At 47.6% G+C, this 22,224-nt stretch overlaps 1 protein-coding gene across 1 annotated transcript in view; it reads right to left on the bottom strand.

Moving 5' to 3' along the window:
• LOC119966927 (probable tubulin polyglutamylase ttll-15) overlaps positions 1–22,224 on the bottom strand; it is a 74,756-nt gene that overhangs the window by 18,299 nt on the left and 34,233 nt on the right. The window contains exon 4 of the mRNA XM_038798885.1: positions 3,549–3,613. Within this exon, the coding sequence (XP_038654813.1) occupies positions 3,549–3,613 (65 nt within the window). The remainder of the gene's footprint in view (positions 1–3,548; positions 3,614–22,224) is intronic.

Consider the following 22,224-nt stretch of genomic DNA (forward strand, 5'->3'; position numbering starts at 1 on the left):
TGGCAGAAAACACACCCACAAGAGAACAGAAACTGCAGATCCTGCACTCGAGGGTGAGCCCAGAACTCTACACCCTCATCGAGGACGCGGACGACTTCGATGCCGCGATGGAGTTGCTGAAAGGACATTACATTCGCCCTGTGAATCAGGTCTACGCCCGGCATCTACTAGCAACAAGGCGACAAATTCCTGGTGAGTCACTGGAAGAATTCTACCGTGCGCTCCTAGTGTTGGGGAGAAACTGCAGCTGCTCGCAAGTTTCAGCAAACGACCACACAGAACTGTTGATTCGGGACGCTTTCATTGCGGGTATGCTGTCTTCTCAAATCCGCCAGCGTTTGCTGGAGAAAGAAACTCTAGGCCTCAAGGAGGCTCGGGCCCTTGACGGCTCCCTGGATGTGGCTCCCAAAACGCCCGCGCCTACGCCCCCGACCGCGCGGCAGCCCCCTGGGCAGCGTGTAATCCCTCTGCAGCCGACTCCGAGGCAATGCCCCACTCACCCCCAACAAGCTTGCACTGCAAGACGGCCTGGGGGGGCCCCGCTGCTATTTTTGCGGGCAAGCCAAACACCCCCGACAGCGCTACCCAGCCCGTTCGTCCACCTGGAAAGGGTGCAGCAAAAAGGGCCACTTCGTGGCGGTACGCCAGGCCCGGGCGGTCGCCGGAAGCAAATGCGGACTGCCACTACAACCCTCTCCACGGGCCCCGTGTAGCCAGCGAGCGCCGCTATCTTCCTCCTCCAGGGCCACGTGTGGCCTCCGGGCGCCGCCATCTTGTTACGCTGACGCCGTGTGTGATGGACGGGCGCCGCCATTTTGTGCACCCAAAGCCACGTGTGACCAGTGGGCGCCGCCATCTTGGATGGACTCCCAGGACCTCGGTGCAGATGACCACACACTGCCCGACGAGAAAACCCAGCTGCTGCCACGTTTAACCTCGGTGACCCTGGGCCAGTCTCGGCCTCGAACACTCTCAACTGCTACAACAACGGTGCTAATCAACGGACACGAGACGTCCTGCTTAATCGACTCTGGGAGCGTGGAGAGCCTCATACAACCCGACACGGTAAGGCGCCGTCCTCTGCCCATCCATCCTGTTAATCAAAAAATCTCCTTGGCCTCCGGTTCCCACTCAGTAGAGATAAAGGGGTTCTGTGTAGCAAACCTCATGGTCCAGGGAAGGGAGTTCAAAAATTACCGGCTCTACGTCCTTCCCCACCTCTGCGCAGCAACACTCCTAGGGTTAGACTTCCAGTGTAACCTCCAAAGTCTAACTTTCAAATTCGGCGGCCCTATATCCCCCTCACTGTCTGCAGCCTCGCGCCCCTCAAGGTCGATCCGCCTTACCTGTTTGCGAACCTGACCCCGGATTGCAAACCCGTCGCCACCAGGAGCAGACGGTACAGTGTCCAGGACAGGATCTTTATTAGGTCAGAGGTCCAACGGCTACTGAGGGAAGGAGTCATTCAAGCTAGCAACAGTCCCCGGAGAGCTCAAGTAGTGGTGGTAAAGACCAGGGAGAAGAATAGGATGGTCATCGACTACAATCAGACCATCAACAGGTTTACGCAGCTGGACGCATACCCTCTCCCCCGTATATCCAACCTGGTAAACAGGATCGCGCAATACAAGGTCTTCTCCATGGTGGACCTTAAGTCCGCCTACCACCAGCTCCCCATCCGCACGAGTGACCACAAGTACACTGCCTTCAAGGCAGATGGGCGGCTCTACCACTTTTTAAGGGTTCCTTTCGGTGTCACTAACGGGGTCTCGGTCTTCCAGTGACAGATGGACCGAATGGTTGACCGATACGGTTTACGGGCAACATTCCCTTATCTCGATAATGTCACCATCTGCGGCCACGACCAGCAGGACCACGACACCAACCTCCGAAAATTCCTCCAGACCGCAAAAATCCTTAACCTTACATACAACAAGGATAAATGCCTGTTTAGCACCGACCGCCTAGCCATCCTCGGCTACTTAGTGCGAAATGAAGTTATAGGCCCCGACCCTGAACGCATGCGCCCCCTTATGTAGTTTCCCCTCCCTCACTGCTCCAAGGCCCTGAAGCGCTGCCGAGGTTTTTTTTCTTACTACGCCCAGTGGGTCCCCAACTATGCAGACAAGGCCCGTCCTCTGATCCAATCCACAGTCTTTCCCCTGTCGATGGAGGCCCGCCAGGCCTTCAGCCGCATCATAGCAGATATTGCAAAGGCCACGATGCGCGCCTTTCCAGGTCGAGAGCGACGCGTTTGACGTAGCTCTGGCGGCCACCCTCAACCAAGCGGGCAGACCCGTGGCCTTCTTCTTGCGCACCCTCCATGCTTCCGAAATTCACCACTCCTCAGTCGAAAAGGAGGCCCAGGCCATAGTAGAAGCTGTGCGACATTGGAGGCATTACCTGGCCGGCAGGGGATTCACTCTCCTCACTGACCAACGGTCGGTTGCCTTCATGTTCGATAATGCACAGCGGGGCAAGATAAAAAACTATAAGATCTTGCTGTGGAGGATCGAACTCTCCACCTATAACTACGAGATCTTGTATCGTCCCGGGAAGCTAAACGAGCCTCCTGATGCCCTGTCCCGCGGCACAGGTGCCAGCGCACAAGTGGACCGCCTCCGAGCCCTCCACGAGGACCTCTGCCACCCGGGGGTCACCCGCTTCTTCCAGTTTGTCAAGACCCGCAATCTGCCCTATTCCATCGAGGAGGTCAGGACAGCCACCAGGAATTGCCAAATATGCGCGGAGTGCAAGCCGCACTTCTACCGGCCAGAGAAAGCTCACCTGATAAAGGCTTCCCGTCCCTTTGAACGCCTCAGCATGGACTTCAAATGCACAATCAATGACTACTAAAGCGAGGTTGTAGTCCAACTGAAGGCTTTAATAAGCTAGACGTTTCCCCCAGCAGCTCACGTACAGAAAGGGTGCATTTGAAGTCCCCTCCCCTCCACTGGGAACACCATTGGTAGATAATGTATGCTTTCCATTGGTCGGGCCTGTATGGTAGGTCCGCCCTGCAAGGCGGGGTATAAGAGCCTGTGCCACCCCAGCAGCTTCCTTTCTGTACCTGAGCTGCTGGGGGTAACATCTAGCTTATTAAAGCCTTCAGTTGGACTACAACCTCGCTTTAGTAGTCTTTGATCGTGCATCACTGATGTTAAGCCAACATGGCCTGGAGGTCATTGTTTTCTCCCTCCCTCTTTTTTGAAAGGTGCTGTAAGTTTAACCAACTTGTAATCTCGTGTGACCGTTCCACAATTAGGAAGGGGGCAGGCCACTGTGAGCCAACTCTTGCTGCTGACCCCACCCTTTCAAGCAGCCGGGTGAGAATCCCATTGCCGCAAATAGATACCACCCTATGTGCAAGACAGAGAAATCAACTAAATAAAAACTGACCTGGAATGAGCATATTGCTGACTTATAAGGCAAAGAATTGGAGGAGTCAATTCTGATTGGAGAAGGCTGTTGTATTTAGCTATGGTCCCTGCCCACCCTCATCCCTAACCCTTCAGTAGCTATTTTTCACTGAGTTCCGGCTCCTTTACCTCTTTTCGTCACTCGTCACAATCTTCTTGGAAACACCCACAAGGCTTAGAGTATTAAACACAACCTGCAAAGAAAACAAAGAGGATTTTCACTAGAAATGAAATATACTAGCTCCTGGTATAAATCTGCACTAGATGGGACTTGCTGGTTTGTATAGCTCTGTTGCTCATTCCATTTATCGACTAACCCCACTGGGGAACTATCTTTACACATGTAGCAAGAATATTATCACCCCTGGTATTTTTTTGCACTTTCCTGATACTTTTCAATGCTACACTAGACGAAGTTACAAACTATGAAAACCCACTAACAGTCCAAGAGCCTTGGAAAGTAACAGTCCACAGTTCTTCACATACTCACCCAAGGGGCAGAATTTTACCATTTTTGGCTAAATGGTACAGTGAGTGAGAAAAACGGCGTTAAAGCTGCCATGCTCTGCCGTATCATCTGCCTCATAGCTGAGAAAAAATGAAGGGGCAGGTCCCATGATGTCAGCTGGCAGGACGGGCTCAATTTAGGCTTTTAAGATCTCTGCGCCATTTTTAAAGGGTGCCCAATATAAAAAAATAAAAACAGAGTTGTTGTGATCCATGTGTGTACCAACATCATACATAGGGCTAGGAAAAGGGATCTGTATTGAGAGAATGAAAAGCTAGGAGCTGAATTAAAACGTAGAACCTCAAAGGTAATAATCTCGCGATTACCATCTGAACCATGAACAAATTAGCGCCAGATATGTAAGATTAAGGAATTAAATGTGTGGGGCAAAGATGAATGAGCACAGTAAGAAGTATTACAACACCAGGTTAAAGTCCAACAGGTTTGTTTGACATCACTAGCTTTCGGAGCACGGCTCCTTCATCAGGCGAATGAAAAGGTGGGTTCTACAAACACATATCTTTTCTTTTTCTTAAATTTAGAGTACCCAATTCATTTTTTCCAATTAAGGGGCAATTTAGCGTGGCAAGTTCCACCTACCCTGCACATCTTTGGGTTGTGGGGGTGAAACCCACGCAAACACGGGGAGAATGTGCAAACTCCACACGGACAGTGACCCAGAGCTGGGATTGAACCTGGGACCTCGGCGCCGTGAGACAGCAGGGCTAACCCACTGCGCCACCGTTCTGCCCCTACAAACACATATATAGACAAAGTTAATGATGCAAGATGATACTTTGAATGCGAGTCTTTGCAGGTGATTAAGTCTTTACAGGTCCAGACGGTGCGACTGGAGAGAGGGATAATCACAGGTTAAAGTGTGATTTGTCTCAGGCCAGGGCAGTTGGTAGGATTTCGCAAGCCCAGGCATGATGGTGGGGGTGAATGTAGTGTGACATGAATCCAAGGTCCCAGTTGAGGCCGTACCCATGCGTGTGGAACTTGGCTCTCAGTTTCTGCTCGCCGATTCTGCGTTGTCGCGTGACAATCACAAGGCAGGAATGTTCTCTTCCAGTTGGGGAACACTTCAGCAGTCAAGGGCATTCAGCCTCTGATCTTTGGGTAGGCGGCGTTCAGGACGGGTGACACGGGCACGGGCTGTAGATTCAGGGTGGCTGGGCGTGGACCGCCATTGCTGTAGTATGCTTTTTAAAAGCAACCATGTTGTACAAGTTACAGACCCCAGCTGTGCACTCTGCTGACTGCTCACTCTGTCTTGTAACTGTTCAGAGAGCCTCTGGTTATCTAGGACGTCCCTCTGGAAACCTTCAGAATCCAGCTAACCCATCACCGGGATGGGCGTGGCCAAGTTCAGTCAGTGTCACACTAGGTGCTGCCACTCCTGCTCATCCCCACTGCAGGGGAAGCAGGGGAATAGCAGAGCTCACCCCAAACAAAGGACACATGTACCGTGGCCTTTGGCACCCTTCCTGGCACACTGACCCTCTCAGGGCAGAGGCCTCACCAGTCAGATCATCAGTCAGACCAGTCCGCAGGACCACCAGCGTCTCCAAGCCCTGCCAGCCTATCCCACCCCTGCCCCCGGACAGGTGGCTGCAGCCTGTGTGCCACACCCAGGACACACGGCACACTGCAGTTACGCTCCCAACAGGTGCCCAGCCCCTCGCCCAACCCCAAAGTAGGCCCTGCCCACACACAAGCCACCAAGCATAGAGGCGGTCATTCACGCCCCCCCCCCCCCCCCCCCCCCCCACAACCCAATGCCACCCTGCTGGCGGGGTAACACACGGCCCAGCCCAAGGACACCCACAGTAGACCCCACTGGAGGGAGCAGGACAGAGGCTTCAGAGCGTATCACTGACACGAGTTGCGGCAGTCACCAGTACCCCTGTTGACAGGGACGGGTGGTGAGGTTCGGGACACCCTGGGTGCCCGGTGAGGTCAGGGGTGCAGTGTGGAAGGCAAAGTGTTGGGGGGAATGGTTGAGGTGTGAGGGTGGGATTGAGGGGGAAGGGGGGGAGACATGCGGAGGGTGGAGCTGCAGTGCAACCCAGGGCCACCATGTAGTCTGTTGGACTTGACTGGCACGGGAGTACACATCATGCTCACATGTTTTCCCTTTTTACACTGCAGAGAATGAATTTCGGAGTACAGCCAGGAACGGTTTCCTTCTGCCTGGGCCATAGCTGCCCTTGTGGATGCACTGAGGCTTCAGGTGGAGGCGCTGCTCGGGGAGGACACTGCACAGTAGGAGCCTTTCTGGAGGAGCAGGGGCCAGCTGTGAAGCTGGCACGCCAGCTGTTCAATAGGCCGAGGAGGTACAAAGGGAGGCGGTACATCAGGGTACATGAATACCATCGGTGCCTGTCCTTTGAGGGCCTGCCGGACGGAGTGTGTCACCAATGACTTTGGCTAACCAGGAAGACTGTGCAACATTTGTGCCAGAGGATTGGGCACCTGACAATCACAAGGCAGGAATGTTCCCTTCCAGTCGGGGAACACTTCAGCAGTCAAGGGCATTCAGCCTCTGATCTTCGGGTGGATCATAGAATTTACAGTGCAGAAGGAGGCCATTCGGCCCATCGAGTCTGCACCGGCTCTTGGAAAGAGCACCCTACCCAAGGTCAACACCTCCACCTTATCCCCATAACCCAGCAACCCCACCCAACACTAAGGGCAATTTTGGGCACTAAGGGCAATTTATCATGGCCAATCCACATAACCCGCACATCTTTGGACTGTGGGAGGAAACCGGAGCAACCGGAGGAAACCCACGCACACACGGGGAGGATGTGCAGACTCCGCACAGACAGTGACCCAAGCCGGAATCGAACCTGGGACCCTGGAGCTCTGAAGCGATTGTGCTGTCCACAATGCTACCGTGCTGGCCTCTTCCAGGCGCACCCCTGGCTGGGGTGTTGGCTCCTGGGCGACAGGAATTATCTTCTGCGGCCATGGGTGTGGATGCCTATCTGAAGGCCACAGACCGACGTGGAAACCCGCTATGGAAATGGCCATGTAGCGAACAGGGGCGTGAATGAGCCTGGACATCTCTGGAGGGGCCTTCCAGTACAGCGCTGCGAGGGGGGTAGCATCATGGTGGCCTGCTACATCTACCACTACATCGCGTAGCAGAGGAGGGCAGTACTGGAGGAGAGGATGAATGGCAGTCCTCGTCGGATGAAGGGATGCAAGGGAGGGTGAGGATGACCAGAACATGGCACAGGCAAGGGAGGCTGCACAACATGCACACAAGGCTGACGCACACGGGACACACTGATCGCCTGCAAGTTCATCGACTAGGGGGGAATTGGCCAGAGGCACAGACACCACATCCCCCCCTCGCAACCGCCTCCGTGATACATACCTGCCGCACTAGGGGTGCAGGCCCTGGGTTGGCAGTAACAGCGGGTATGAGATGGAGAATGATGACAACTCGTTCTGCGATGAACTCTGCTGCTCCGCATTGTTTGACAATGTCTGATGCCTACCCACAGTTGCACCTTCCACTATCTACCTAGGTGATCCCTGCATGCGAGCTGGCCAATCCATCACATGGTCCCATTGAATCCTGGGGTGGTGGAGATGGGGGTGGTGGGATACCGGAGCAGTGAGCGCTGGCTGAACGGGCAGCGCTGCCCCCGTGGCATCTTAATCTGTGGTGCACCACGAAAACTGCCCTGCTCCAGCTGCTCTCTCTTTCTCGTGGCACTTTCCATCCTCCGATCCATACACCAGACTCACCAGAGGAGTATTACCTATCCTGGGCACTCACACATTTTGCATTAAACAGAATCCCCATACGGGTGGGATAAGACCAACAAAATCCACCTGGAGCGGGAGCCACCAAATGTGCGACCACTCACTCCATGGCCATCACCGGAAGTCCCTAGGGCACGGGAAACCTGATATTTCCTATCCCATAACCTCCACTGGGGTTATAACATATATAAATAACTTGGATAAAGGGACCGAATATATGGGGTGGGATTCTCGGTCCCACCAGCCCCGTTTTCCGGTGCGGCGCGCCCCCGCAGGGAACGAGATTCTCCATTCCCGCTGCTGGCCAATGCAGTTTCCCATTGTTGCCACCCCCACGCCGTCGGGAAGCCTGTGGGCTTGGGTGCGCTGCCAGAAGAGCAGAGGATCCCACCGCTGGAGAATCCCGCAGATGGCTGTTACATTTGGCAAATACACAAAGATAGGCAGCACGGTGGCGCAGCGGTTAGCACTGCTGTCTCACGGCACCAAGGTCCCAGGTTCGATCCCGGCTCTGGGTCACTGTCCGTGTGGAGTTTGCACATTCTCCCCGTGTTTGTGTGGGTTTCGCCCCCACAACCCAAAGATGTGCAGGCTAGGTGGATTGGTCACGCTAAATTGCCCCTTAATTGGAAAAATGAATTGGGCACACTAAATTTTTTTTTAAAAAACTACACAAAGATAGGTTGAAAGTAAGTTATGAGGAGGAGATAAAGAGCCGACAAAGGAATTTAGATAAATTAAGTGAGTGGTCAATGTGATAAATTAAGTGAGTATAATGTGGGGAAATGTGAACTTGTGCATTTTGGCAGGAAGAGTAGATAAGCAGTATGTTATTTAAATGGAGAGATTGCAGAATCATAGAATTTTTTTTCATAAAATCTACAGTGCAGAAGGAGACCATTTGGCCCATTGAGTTTGCACCGGCCCTTGGAAAGAGCACTCTACCTAAGCCTCCACCCTCTCCCCACACCGTCCCCATAGCCCCACCTAACCTTTTTTGAACACTAAGGGCAACCCACCCAACCTGCACATCTTTGGACTGTGGGAGGAAACCGGAGCACCCGGAGGAAACCCAGGCAGACACGGGGAGAACGTGCAGACTCCGCATAGACAGTGACCCAAGCTGGGAATCGAACTTGGGACCCTGGAGCTGTGAAGCAACTGTGCTAACCACTGTGCTACCGTGCTGCCCACAATGAAAAAAACGAAATGAAAATTGCTTATTGTCACAAGTAGGCTTCAATGAAGTTACTGTGAAAAGCCCCTAGTCGCCACATTCCAGTGCCTGTTCGGGGAGGCTGTTACGGGAATTGAACCGTGCTGCTAGCCTGCCTTGGTCTGCTTTAAAAGCCAGCGATTTAGCCCTGTGCTAAACAGCCCCGTGCAGAGGGGGTACTGAGGTACAGAGAGATCTGCGTGTCCTGGTGCATAAAGGACAACGGGTTTGTCTGCAGGTACAAGTGAAGACAAACAGAGTGTTGTCGTTTAATGCAAGGGGAATGGTATAGAAAAGTAGGGTAGTTTTGCTACAATTGTATAGGGTGTTGGTGTGACCACGTTTTGAGTTCGGTGAATAGCTTTGGTCGCCTTAATTAAAGAAGGATATAATTGCATTAGAAGCCGTTTGTAGGAGGTTTAATCAACAGATTCCTGGGACCCCTGGGCAGGTTTGCCTGTATCCATTGGAGTTTCGAAGAATGAGAAATGATCTTTATGAAACATATAATGATCTTGATAGGGTGGATGCTGAGAGGATGCTTCCCCTTATGGGAGAGACTGGAACCAGGGGACAGGGTTTATCGAAAAGGAAGGTCCATTTAAGATGGAAATGAGGAGAAATATGTTCTCTCAGAGGGTCATTAGTCTGTGAAATTCTCTTCCTTAGAGAACAGTGGAGGTTGGGTCAGTAAATATTTTTCAGGTTGAGTGCAAATATTTTTGAATGACAAGGGAGTCAAAGTATAGCAGGGCATACAGGAAAATGGAGTTAAAGTATAGCAGGGCATACAGGAAAATGGAGTTAAAGTATAGCAGGGCATACAGGAAAATGGAGTTAAAGTATAGCAGGGTATACAGGAAAATGGAGTTAAAGTATAGCAGGGCCATACAGGAAAATGGAGTTAAAGTATAGCAGGGTATACAGGAAAATGGAGTTAAAGTATAGCAGGGCCATACAGGAAAATGGAGTTAAAGTATAGCAGGGTATACAGGAAAATGGAGTTAAAGTATAGCAGGGTATACAGGAAAATGGAGTTAAAGTATAGCCGGGGCCTACAGGAAAATGGAGTTAAAGTATAGCAGGGGGCCATACAGGAAAATGGAGTTAAAGTATAGCAGGGCCATACAGGAAAATGGAGTTAAAGTATAGCAGGGCATACAGGAAAATGGAGTTAAAGTATAGCCGGGGCCTACAGGAAAATGGAGTTAAAGTATAGCAGGGCCTACAGGAAAATGGAGTTAAAGTATAGCAGGGGCCATACAGGAAAATGGAGTTAAAGTATAGCCGGGGCCATACAGGAAAATGGAGTTAAAGTATAGCAGGGGGCATACAGGAAAATGGAGTTAAAGTATAGCAGGGCATACAGGAAAATGGAGTTAAAGTATAGCAGGGCATACAGGAAAATGGAGTTAAAGTATAGCCGGGCCATACAGGAAAATGGAGTTAAAGTATAGCCGGGGTATACAGGAAAATGGAGTTAAAGTATAGCAGGGCATACAGGAAAATGGAGTTAAAGTATAGCAGGGCATACAGGAAAATGGAGTTAAAGTATAGCCGGGGCATACAGGAAAATGGAGTTAAAGTATAGCAGGGTATACAGGAAAATGGAGTTAAAGTATAGCAGGGGCCTACAGGAAAATGGAGTTAAAGTATAGCAGGGCATACAGGAAAATGGAGTTAAAGTATAGCAGGGGCCATACAGGAAAATGGAGTTAAAGTATAGCCGGGGCCATACAGGAAAATGGAGTTAAAGTATAGCAGGGCCATACAGGAAAATGGAGTTAAAGTATAGCCTGGGGCATACAGGAAAATGGAGTTAAAGTATAGCCGGGGCCATACAGGAAAATGGAGTTAAAGTATAGCCGGGGCATACAGGAAAATGGAGTTAAAGTATAGCAGGGTATACAGGAAAATGGAGTTAAAGTATAGCAGGGGCCATACAGGAAAATGGAGTTAAAGTATAGCAGGGGGCATACAGGAAAATGGAGTTAAAGTATAGCAGGGCCATACAGGAAAATGGAGTTAAAGTATAGCCGGGCCATACAGGAAAATGGAGTTAAAGTATAGCAGGGCATACAGGAAAATGGAGTTAAAGTATAGCAGGGCATACAGGAAAATGGAGTTAAAGTATAGCAGGGGTATACAGGAAAATGGAGTTAAAGTATAGCAGGGTATACAGGAAAATGGAGTTAAAGTATAGCCGGGCCATACAGGAAAATGGAGTTAAAGTATAGCCGGGCCATACAGGAAAATGGAGTTAAAGTATAGCGGGGTATACAGGAAAATGGAGTTAAAGTATAGCAGGGGTATACAGGAAAATGGAGTTAAAGTATAGCAGGGCCATACAGGAAAATGGAGTTAAAGTATAGCCGGGGCCAACAGGAAAATGGAGTTAAAGTATAGCAGGGCATACAGGAAAATGGAGTTAAAGTATAGCAGGGCCATACAGGGAAATGGAGTTAAAGTATAGCAGGCCATACAGGAAAATGGAGTTAAAGTATAGCAGGGCCATACAGGAAAATGGAGTTAAAGTATAGCCGGGGCCATACAGGAAAATGGAGTTAAAGTATAGCCGGGGCCATACAGGAAAATGGAGTTAAAGTATAGCAGGGCCATACAGGAAAATGGAGTTAAAGTATAGCCGGGCCATACAGGAAAATGGAGTTAAAGTATAGCCGGGCCATACAGGAAAATGGAGTTAAAGTATAGCAGGGCCATACAGGAAAATGGAGTTAAAGTATAGCAGGGGCCATACAGGAAAATGGAGTTAAAATATAGCCGGGACCAACAGGAAAATGGAGTTAAAGTATAGCAGGGCCATACAGGAAAATGGAGTTAAAGTATAGCCGGGCCATACAGGAAAATGGAGTTAAAGTATAGCAGGGCATACAGGAAAATGGAGTTAAAGTATAGCAGGGGCCATACAGGAAAATGGAGTTAAAGTATAGCAGGGTATACAGGAAAATGGAGTTAAAGTATAGCAGGGCCATACAGGAAAATGGAGTTAAAGTATAGCCGGGCCATACAGGAAAATGGAGTTAAAGTATAGCAGGGCATACAGGAAAATGGAGTTAAAGTATAGCAGGGGCCATACAGGAAAATGGAGTTAAAGTATAGCAGGGCATACAGGAAAATGGAGTTAAAGTATAGCAGGGCCATACAGGAAAATGGAGTTAAAGTATAGCCGGGCCATACAGGAAAATGGAGTTAAAGTATAGCAGGGCATACAGGAAAATGGAGTTAAAGTATAGCAGGGGCCATACAGGAAAATGGAGTTAAAGTATAGCCGGGGCCATACAGGAAAATGGAGTTAAAGTATAGCAGAGCCATACAGGAAAATGGAGTTAAAGTATAGCCGGGGCCATACAGGAAAATGGAGTTAAAGTATAGCCGGGCCATACAGGAAAATGGAGTTAAAGTATAGCAGGGCATACAGGAAAATGGAGTTAAAGTATAGCAGGGGCCATACAGGAAAATGGAGTTAAAGTATAGCCGGGGCCATACAGGAAAATGGAGTTAAAGTATAGCCGGGGGCCATACAGGAAAATGGAGTTAAAGTATAGCAGGGGCCATACAGGAAAATGGAGTTAAAATATAGCCGGGGCCAACAGGAAAATGGAGTTAAAGTATAGCAGGGGGCCACACAGGAAAATGGAGTTAAAGTATAGCAGGGGTATACAGGAAAATGGAGTTAAAGTATAGCAGGGTATACAGGAAAATGGAGTTAAAGTATAGCAGGGGTATACAGGAAAATGGAGTTAAAGTATAGCAGGGCCATACAGGAAAATGGAGTTAAAATATAGCCGGGGCCAACAGGAAAATGGAGTTAAAGTATAGCAGGGGGCCACACAGGAAAATGGAGTTAAAGTATAGCAGGGGTATACAGGAAAATGGAGTTAAAGTATAGCAGGGTATACAGGAAAATGGAGTTAAAGTATAGCAGGGGTATACAGGAAAATGGAGTTAAAGTATAGCAGGGGTATACAGGAAAATGGAGTTAAAGTATAGCAGGGCCATACAGGAAAATGGAGTTAAAATATAGCCGGGGCCAACAGGAAAATGGAGTTAAAGTATAGCAGGGGCCATACAGGAAAATGGAGTTAAAGTATAGCAGGGCCATACAGGAAAATGGAGTTAAAATATAGCCGGGGCCAACAGGAAAATGGAGTTAAAGTATAGCAGGGGGCCACACAGGAAAATGGAGTTAAAGTATAGCAGGGGTATACAGGAAAATGGAGTTAAAGTATAGCAGGGTATACAGGAAAATGGAGTTAAAGTATAGCAGGGGTATACAGGAAAATGGAGTTAAAGTATAGCAGGGGGTATACAGGAAAATGGAGTTAAAGTATAGCAGGGCATACAGGAAAATGGAGTTAAAGTATAGCCGGGGCCATACAGGAAAATGGAGTTAAAGTATAGCCGGGGCCATACAGGAAAATGGAGTTAAAGTATAGCAGGGTATACAGGAAAATGGAGTTAAAGTATAGCAGGGGCCATACAGGAAAATGGAGTTAAAGTATAGCAGGGCCATACAGGAAAATGGAGTTAAAGTATAGCAGGGGGCATACAGGAAAATGGAGTTAAAGTATAGCAGGGCATACAGGAAAATGGAGTTAAAGTATAGCCGGGTATACAGGAAAATGGAGTTAAAGTATAGCAGGGGGCATACAGGAAAATGGAGTTAAAGTATAGCAGGGCCATACAGGAAAATGGAGTTAAAGTATAGCAGGGCCATACAGGAAAATGGAGTTAAAGTATAGCAGGGCCATACAGGAAAATGGAGTTAAAGTATAGCAGGGCCATACAGGAAAATGGAGTTAAAGTATAGCAGGGCATACAGGAAAATGGAGTTAAAGTATAGCAGGGGCCATACAGGAAAATGGAGTTAAAGTATAGCCGGGCCATACAGGAAAATGGAGTTAAAGTATAGCAGGGTATACAGGGAAATGGAGTTAAAGTATAGCCGGGGCCAACAGGAAAATGGAGTTAAAGTATAGCCGGGGTATACAGGAAAATGGAGTTAAAGTATAGCAGGGTATACAGGAAAATGGAGTTAAAGTATAGCGGGGCATACAGGAAAATGGAGTTAAAGTATAGCAGGGGCCATACAGGAAAATGGAGTTAAAGTATAGCAGGGTATACAGGAAAATGGAGTTAAAGTATAGCAGGGTATACAGGAAAATGGAGTTAAAGTATAGCAGGGCCATACAGGAAAATGGAGTTAAAGTATAGCAGGGGGCATACAGGAAAATGGAGTTAAAGTATAGCAGGGGCCATACAGGAAAATGGAGTTAAAGTATAGCCGGGCCATACAGGAAAATGGAGTTAAAGTATAGCAGGGGCCTACAGGAAAATGGAGTTAAAGTATAGCAGGGCATACAGGAAAATGGAGTTAAAGTATAGCCGGGGCCATACAGGAAAATGGAGTTAAAGTATAGCCGGGGCCATACAGGAAAATGGAGTTAAAGTATAGCAGGGCATACAGGAAAATGGAGTTAAAGTATAGCCGGGGCCATACAGGAAAATGGAGTTAAAGTATAGCAGGGTATACAGGAAAATGGAGTTAAAGTATAGCCGGGGCCTACAGGAAAATGGAGTTAAAGTATAGCAGGGCCATACAGGAAAATGGAGTTAAAGTATAGCCGGGCCATACAGGAAAATGGAGTTAAAGTATAGCAGGGTATACAGGAAAATGGAGTTAAAGTATAGCAGGGCCATACAGGAAAATGGAGTTAAAGTATAGCAGGGTATACAGGAAAATGGAGTTAAAGTATAGCAGGGGCCATACAGGAAAATGGAGTTAAAGTATAGTCGGGGCCATACAGGAAAATGGAGTTAAAGTATAGCAGGGCCATACAGGAAAATGGAGTTAAAGTATAGCAGGGGCCATACAGGAAAATGGAGTTAAAGTATAGCAGGGTATACAGGAAAATGGAGTTAAAGTATAGCAGGGCATACAGGAAAATGGAGTTAAAGTATAGCAGGGGGCATACAGGAAAATGGAGTTAAAGTATAGCAGGGGCCATACAGGAAAATGGAGTTAAAGTATAGCAGGGGGCATACAGGAAAATGGAGTTAAAGTATAGCCGGGGCATTCAGGAAAATGGAGTTAAAGTATAGCAGGGCATACAGGAAAATGGAGTTAAGGTATAGCGGGGCCTACAGGAAAATGGAGTTAAAGTATAGCCGGGGCCATACAGGAAAATGGAGTTAAAGTATAGCAGGGCCATACAGGAAAATGGAGTTAAAGTATAGCAGGGGGCATACAGGAAAATGGAGTTAAAGTATAGCAGGGCATACAGGAAAATGGAGTTAAAGTATAGCCGGGCCTACAGGAAAATGGAGTTAAAGTATAGCAGGGCCATACAGGAAAATGGAGTTAAAGTATAGCAGGGCATACAGGAAAATGGAGTTAAAGTATAGCAGGGGGTATACAGGAAAATGGAGTTAAAGTATAGCAGGGGCCATACAGGAAAATGGAGTTAAAGTATAGCAGGGCATACAGGAAAATGGAGTTAAAGTATAGCCAGGGCCATACAGGAAAATTGAGTTAAAGTATAGCAGGGCCATACAGGAAAATGGAGTTAAAGTATAGCAGGGCATACAGGAAAATGGAGTTAAAGTATAGCAGGGCATACAGGAAAATGGAGTTAAAGTATAGCAGGGGGCATACAGGAAAATGGAGTTAAAGTATAGCCGGGGCCTACAGGAAAATGGAGTTAAAGTATAGCGGGGCATACAGGAAAATGGAGTTAAAGTATAGCCGGGGCCATACAGGAAAATGGAGTTAAAGTATAGCCGGGGCATACAGGAAAATGGAGTTAAAGTATAGCAGGGCATACAGGAAAATGGAGTTAAAGTATAGCAGGGTATACAGGAAAATGGAGTTAAAGTATAGCAGGGTATACAGGAAAATGGAGTTAAAGTATAGCCGGGGCATACAGGAAAATGGAGTTAAAGTATAGCCGGGGCATACTGGAAAATGGAGTTAAAGTATAGCAGGGCATACAGGAAAATGGAGTTAAAGTATAGCCGGGGCCATACAGGAAAATGGAGTTAAAGTATAGCAGGGCCATACAGGAAAATGGAGTTAAAGTATAGCCGGGGCCATACAGGAAAATGGAGTTAAAGTATAGCCGGGGCATACTGGAAAATGGAGTTAAAGTATAGCAGGGCATACAGGAAAATGGAGTTAAAGTATAGCCGGGGCCATACAGGAAAATGGAGTTAAAGTATAGCAGGGCATACAGGAAAATGGAGTTAAAGTATAGCCGGGGCCATACAGGAAAATGGAGTTAAAGTATAGCAGGGGGCATACAGGAAAATGGAGTTAAAGTATAGCCGGGGGCATACAGGAAAATGGAGTTAAAGTATAGCCGGGCATACAGGAAAATGGAGTTAAAGTATAGCCGGGGCCATACAGGAAAATGGAGTTAAAGTATAGCAGGGCCATACAGGAAAATGGAGTTAAAGTATAGCAGGGGCCTACAGGAAAATGGAGTTAAAGTATAGCAGGGTATACAGGAAAATGGAGTTAAAGTATAGCAGGGGTATACAGGAAAATGGAGTTAAAGTATAGCAGGGTATACAGGAAAATGGAGTTAAAGTATAGCCGGGCATACAGGAAAATGGAGTTAAAGTATAGCAGGGGGCCATACAGGAAAATAGAGTTAAAGTATAGCAGGGCCATACAGGAAAATGGAGTTAAAGTATGGCAGGGCCATACAGGAAAATGGAGTTAAAGTATAGCAGGGGGCCATACAGGAAAATAGAGTTAAAGTATAGCAGGGCCATACAGGAAAATGGAGTTAAAGTATGGCAGGGCCATACAGGAAAATGGAGTTAAAGTATAGCAGGGGGCCATACAGGAAAATAGAGTTAAAGTATAGCAGGGCCATACAGGAAAATGGAGTTAAAGTATGGCAGGGCCATACAGGAAAATGGAGTTAAAGTATAGCAGGGGCCATACAGGAAAATGGAGTTAAAGTATAGCAGGGCCATACAGGAAAATGGAGTTAAAGTATAGCAGGGCCATACAGGAAAATGGAGTTAAAGTATAGCCGGGCATACAGGAAAATGGAGTTAAAGTATAGCCGGGGCCATACAGGAAAATGGAGTTAAAGTATAGCCGGGCCATACAGGAAAATGGAGTTAAAGTATAGCCGGGGCCATACAGGAAAATGGAGTTAAAGTATAGCAGGGGCCATACAGGAAAATGGAGTTAAAGTATAGCAGGGGCCATACAGGAAAATGGAGTTAAAGTATAGCAGGGGCCATACAGGAAAATGGAGTTAAAGTATAGCAGGGCATACAGGAAAATGGAGTTAAAGTATAGCCGGGCCATACAGGAAAATGGAGTTAAAGTATAGCAGGGGCCATACAGGAAAATGGAGTTAAAGTATAGCAGGGGCCATACAGGAAAATGGAGTTAAAGTATAGCAGGGCATACAGGAAAATGGAGTTAAAGTATAGCCGGGCCATACAGGAAAATGGAGTTAAAGTATAGCAGGGGCCATACAGGAAAATGGAGTTAAAATATAGCCGGGACCAACAGGAAAATGGAGTTAAAGTATAGCAGGGCCATACAGGAAAATGGAGTTAAAGTATAGCAGGGCCATACAGGAAAATGGAGTTAAAGTATAGCCGGGGCCAACAGGAAAATGGAGTTAAAGTATAGCAGGGCCATACAGGAAAATGGAGTTAAAGTATAGCAGGGCCATACAGGAAAATGGAGTTAAAGTATAGCAGGGGGCATACAGGAAAATGGAGTTAAAGTATAGCAGGGCCATACAGGAAAATGGAGTTAAAGTATAGCCGGGGCCATACAGGAAAATGGAGTTAAAGTATAGCAGGGCATACAGGAAAATGGAGTTAAAGTATAGCCGGGGCCATACAGGAAAATGGAGTTAAAGTATAGCCGGGGGCATACAGGAAAATGGAGTTAAAGTATAGCAGGGGCCATACAGGAAAATGGAGTTAAAGTATAGCAGGGCCATACAGGAAAATGGAGTTAAAGTATAGCAGGGGGCATACAGGAAAATGGAGTTAAAGTATAGCAGGGCATATAGGAAAATGGAGTTAAAGTATAGCAGGGCATACAGGAAAATGGAGTTAAAGTATAGCAGGGGGCATACAGGAAAATGGAGTTAAAGTATAGCCGGGGCCTACAGGAAAATGGAGTTAAAGTATAGCGGGGCATACAGGAAAATGGAGTTAAAGTATAGCTGGGGCCATACAGGAAAATGGAGTTAAAGTATAGCAGGGCCATACAGGAAAATGGAGTTAAAGTATAGCCGGGGCATACAGGAAAATGGAGTTAAAGTATAGCAGGGCATACAGGAAAATGGAGTTAAAGTATAGCGGGGCATACAGGAAAATGGAGTTAAAGTATAGCAGGGGGCCATACAGGAAAATGGAGTTAAAGTATAGCCGGGGCCATACAGGAAAATGGAGTTAAAGTATAGCAGGGGGCATACAGGAAAATGGAGTTAAAGTATAGCAGGGCATACAGGAAAATGGAGTTAAAGTATAGCCGGGGATACAGGAAAATGGAGTTAAAGTATAGCCGGGCCATACAGGAAAATGGAGTTAAAGTATAGCCGGGCCATACAGGAAAATGGAGTTAAAGTATAGCAGGGTATACAGGAAAATGGAGTTAAAGTATAGCCGGGGTATACAGGAAAATGGAGTTAAAGTATAGCCGGGGCATACAGGAAAATGGAGTTAAAGTATAGCAGGGTATACAGGAAAATGGAGTTAAAGTATAGCAGGGGCCATACAGGAAAATGGAGTTAAAGTATAGCAGGGCCTACAGGAAAATGGAGTTAAAGTATAGCAGGGGCCATACAGGAAAATGGAGTTAAAGTATAGCAGGGCCTACAGGAAAATGGAGTTAAAGTATAGCATGGGCATACAGGAAAATGGAGTTAAAGTAAAGCAGGGCATACAGGAAAATGGAGTTAAAGTATAGCAGGGGGTATACAGGAAAATGGAGTTAAAGTATAGCAGGGCATACAGGAAAATGGAGTTAAAGTATAGCAGGGGTATACAGGAAAATGGAGTTAAAGTATAGCAGGGGGTATACAGGAAAATGGAGTTAAAGTATAGCAGGGGGTATACAGGAAAATGGAGTTAAAGTATAGCAGGGCCTACAGGAAAATGGAGTTAAAGTATAGCAGGGCATACAGGAAAATGGAGTTAAAGTATAGCAGGGGGTATACAGGAAAATGGAGTTAAAGTATAGCAGGGCATACAGGAAAATGGAGTTAAAGTATAGCAGGGGTATACAGGAAAATGGAGTTAAAGTATAGCAGGGGGTATACAGGAAAATGGAGTTAAAGTATAGCCGGGGGCATACAGGAAAATGGAGTTAAAGTATAGCCGGGGCCATACAGGAAAATGGAGTTAAAGTATAGCCGGGGCCTACAGGAAAATGGAGTTAAAGTATAGCAGGGCCATACAGGAAAATGGAGTTAAAGTATAGCGGGGCATACAGGAAAATGGAGTTAAAGTATAGCAGGGCCATACAGGAAAATGGAGTTAAAGTATAGCAGAGCATACAGGAAAATGGAGTTAAAGTATAGCAGGGTATACAGGAAAATGGAGTTAAAGTATAGCAGGGGGCATACAGGAAAATGTAGTTAAAGTATAGCCGGGCCATACAGGAAAATGGAGTTAAAGTATAGCAGGGGCCATACAGGAAAATGGAGTTAAAGTATAGCAGGGCATACAGGAAAATGGAGTTAAAGTATAGCAGGGGCATACAGGAAAATGGAGTTAAAGTATAGCAGGGCATACAGGAAAATGGAGTTAAAGTATAGCAGGGCATACAGGAAAATGGAGTTAAAGTATAGCAGGGGCATACAGGAAAATGGAGTTAAAGTATAGCAGGGCATACAGGAAAATGGAGTTAAAGTATAGCAGGGCCATACAGGAAAATGGAGTTAAAGTATAGCGGGGCATACAGGAAAATGGAGTTGAGGCCGTAATCAGAGCAGCCATCATCTTATCAAATGGTGGAGCAGGCTTGAGGAGCTTACTCCTGTTCCAAATTTGTATATTTATCTACTCCCCCCCCCATGGCGGGTTTGGTGGCAGGAGGGGGCATTTAATCAGGTGGGCGGGTGGTGGTGTCTCCACCTTGCCACCTCCACCCCAATAAAGCCTGTTGAAGGCCAATGGATAGTCTTACTGCCCTGCCGTCAATTGAGGCCCTTAAGTGGGAAATTAATGCATGACAAGCAAACCCATGAGAGGGTCTCTGTAGTGGGTGTCCCTTGTTCAAAGGCATTCAGTGTCTGATCGAGGGACACGATATTGGGAATGTCGGGGCCCACCGAAAGCCACCTGGCTGCCCTGGCTTCTGACTCTCCTCCCCCTCACCCCCACGATCCTTACCCTGCGATTCCCTCCTCACCCGCCATCTTTCACCTGTGGCCTGGGTTCCAGCAATGGTGAGTGTAGAACTAGCAGCAGCCATCTCCTCCCAGGTGCTCCTGGCAGTTAACAGTTACCGGCCTCTGATTTGCCAGTAGCTGCCTGTGGGCAGGAGCTCCACCTTTGGGGTCCTTGACTGCTGCCCTGTTAAATGCCTAAGTGGCAGTTAATTCAGCATACCTTCCCTAAAAGATGCAACATGGGGTTCTCACTGCTCTCCAGCTGGTAGGTGAGGTCCCCATTTCGGCGCCTGTCCGGGGAGGCTGGTACGGGAATTCAGCATACCTTCCCTAAAAGATGCAACATGGGGTTCTCACTGCTCTCCAGCTGGTAGGTGAGGTCCCCATTGACCTATTTATTGTTGCAGATGTTTTTGTTTCAGAACATACAGCGCAGAAGGAGGCTATTCGGCCCATCGAGCCTGCACCGACCCACTTAAGCCCTCACTTCCACCCTATCCCCGCAACCCAATAACCCCTCCTAATCTTTTTGGTCACTAAGGCAATTTATCATGGCCAATCCAACTAACCTGCACGTCTTTGGACTGTGGGAGGAAACCGGAGCACCCGGAGGAAATGAACGCAGACACGGGGAGAACATGCAGACTCCACACAGACAGTGACCCAGCCGGGATAGCACAGTGCTATCCACATGTGCTAACGTGCTGCCCTGTTTCCATGATTGTACCCATATTCCACAACGATTTTGCAGATAACCAAGAAGCAGTAGCCAAGGAGTAAAGCATGTACAACAATCAAAAACATGCACTCAGATTCTGGTTCTTCCTGTTGGCAGGTTTCTCAGCTGTCATTGGCAATGGGCATTGACTTCGGCGGTACTGGACGTCCTGTCGGCTATCTCCGCTGTTGGAAAACCTGCCCAGGGGGACGGGCGCCGGAAAATACAGCCTTTGTCTTGCCATTTTTACTAATTAATTCACAGAAAGGTTGAAGTACACATCAAGAAGGAATTAGATATGGCTCTTGGGGCTAAAGGGATCAAGGGTTTGGGAGGGTGTGGGGGGGGGGAGGGAGGGGGGGGGGCGCTGGGGGAGGCTGAATCAGGGTATTGAACTTGCTGATCAGCCATGATCAAAATGAATGGCGGAGCAGGCTCGAAGGGCTGAATGGCCTCCTCCTGCTTCGATTTTCTATGTATGGTTCTATGTGTGTGGCGTGAGGAGAGCACATGCCCAATGGCAGTACCAATCACTCATATTTTATTTTCTAATCAAAAATGCATTTAGCCACATTCCCAGTTAGCCACATGTGGCTAGTGGCCAATATATTGGGCAATGCTGCACAAATGTAACATTGTCCACAACGATATTCTTGTGGTTTCATTGGATGAATCTGATGCCTCCTCTGTGAATTACAGGTAGTTTTGTTTTGTGGAATCGTACACAAAGGAACTGGACAAAAACCAATTCATACAGGAACTGTGCAGGGTCAGAGACAGGAGACTTTCGGGGCTGAATTCAAAGCCAGGATATTGTGCCTGTCTACTGTTAATCCAGACCCCTCATACATGTAACTCTTATAACCTGCATGAGACCTATGGAGCAACCAGTCTCCTCGAGAATCTTGCCGAATATGAGCTCCCCCCGCGAAGGGGGCGAGGAGCCCGAGGACACTGAGATCTGTATAAAGTCGGCCAGGTATGGAACTGACAGAGCAGACCGGGCTGGGATCTGTATATTGTAAATATAATTACTTTGCAATAAACCAAGGTTTCTTTTGACCTACTGGGTTCGGACACGTTTGTGGCCTACTGGGTTCGGACTCGTTTGTGACCTACTGGGTTCGGACTCGTTTGTGACCTACTGGGTTCGGACTCGTTTGTGACCTACTGGGTTCGGA

The sequence above is a fragment of the Scyliorhinus canicula genome, chromosome 6 (assembly GCF_902713615.1).
Source record: "Scyliorhinus canicula chromosome 6, sScyCan1.1, whole genome shotgun sequence".
Lineage (NCBI taxonomy): Eukaryota > Metazoa > Chordata > Chondrichthyes > Carcharhiniformes > Scyliorhinidae > Scyliorhinus > Scyliorhinus canicula.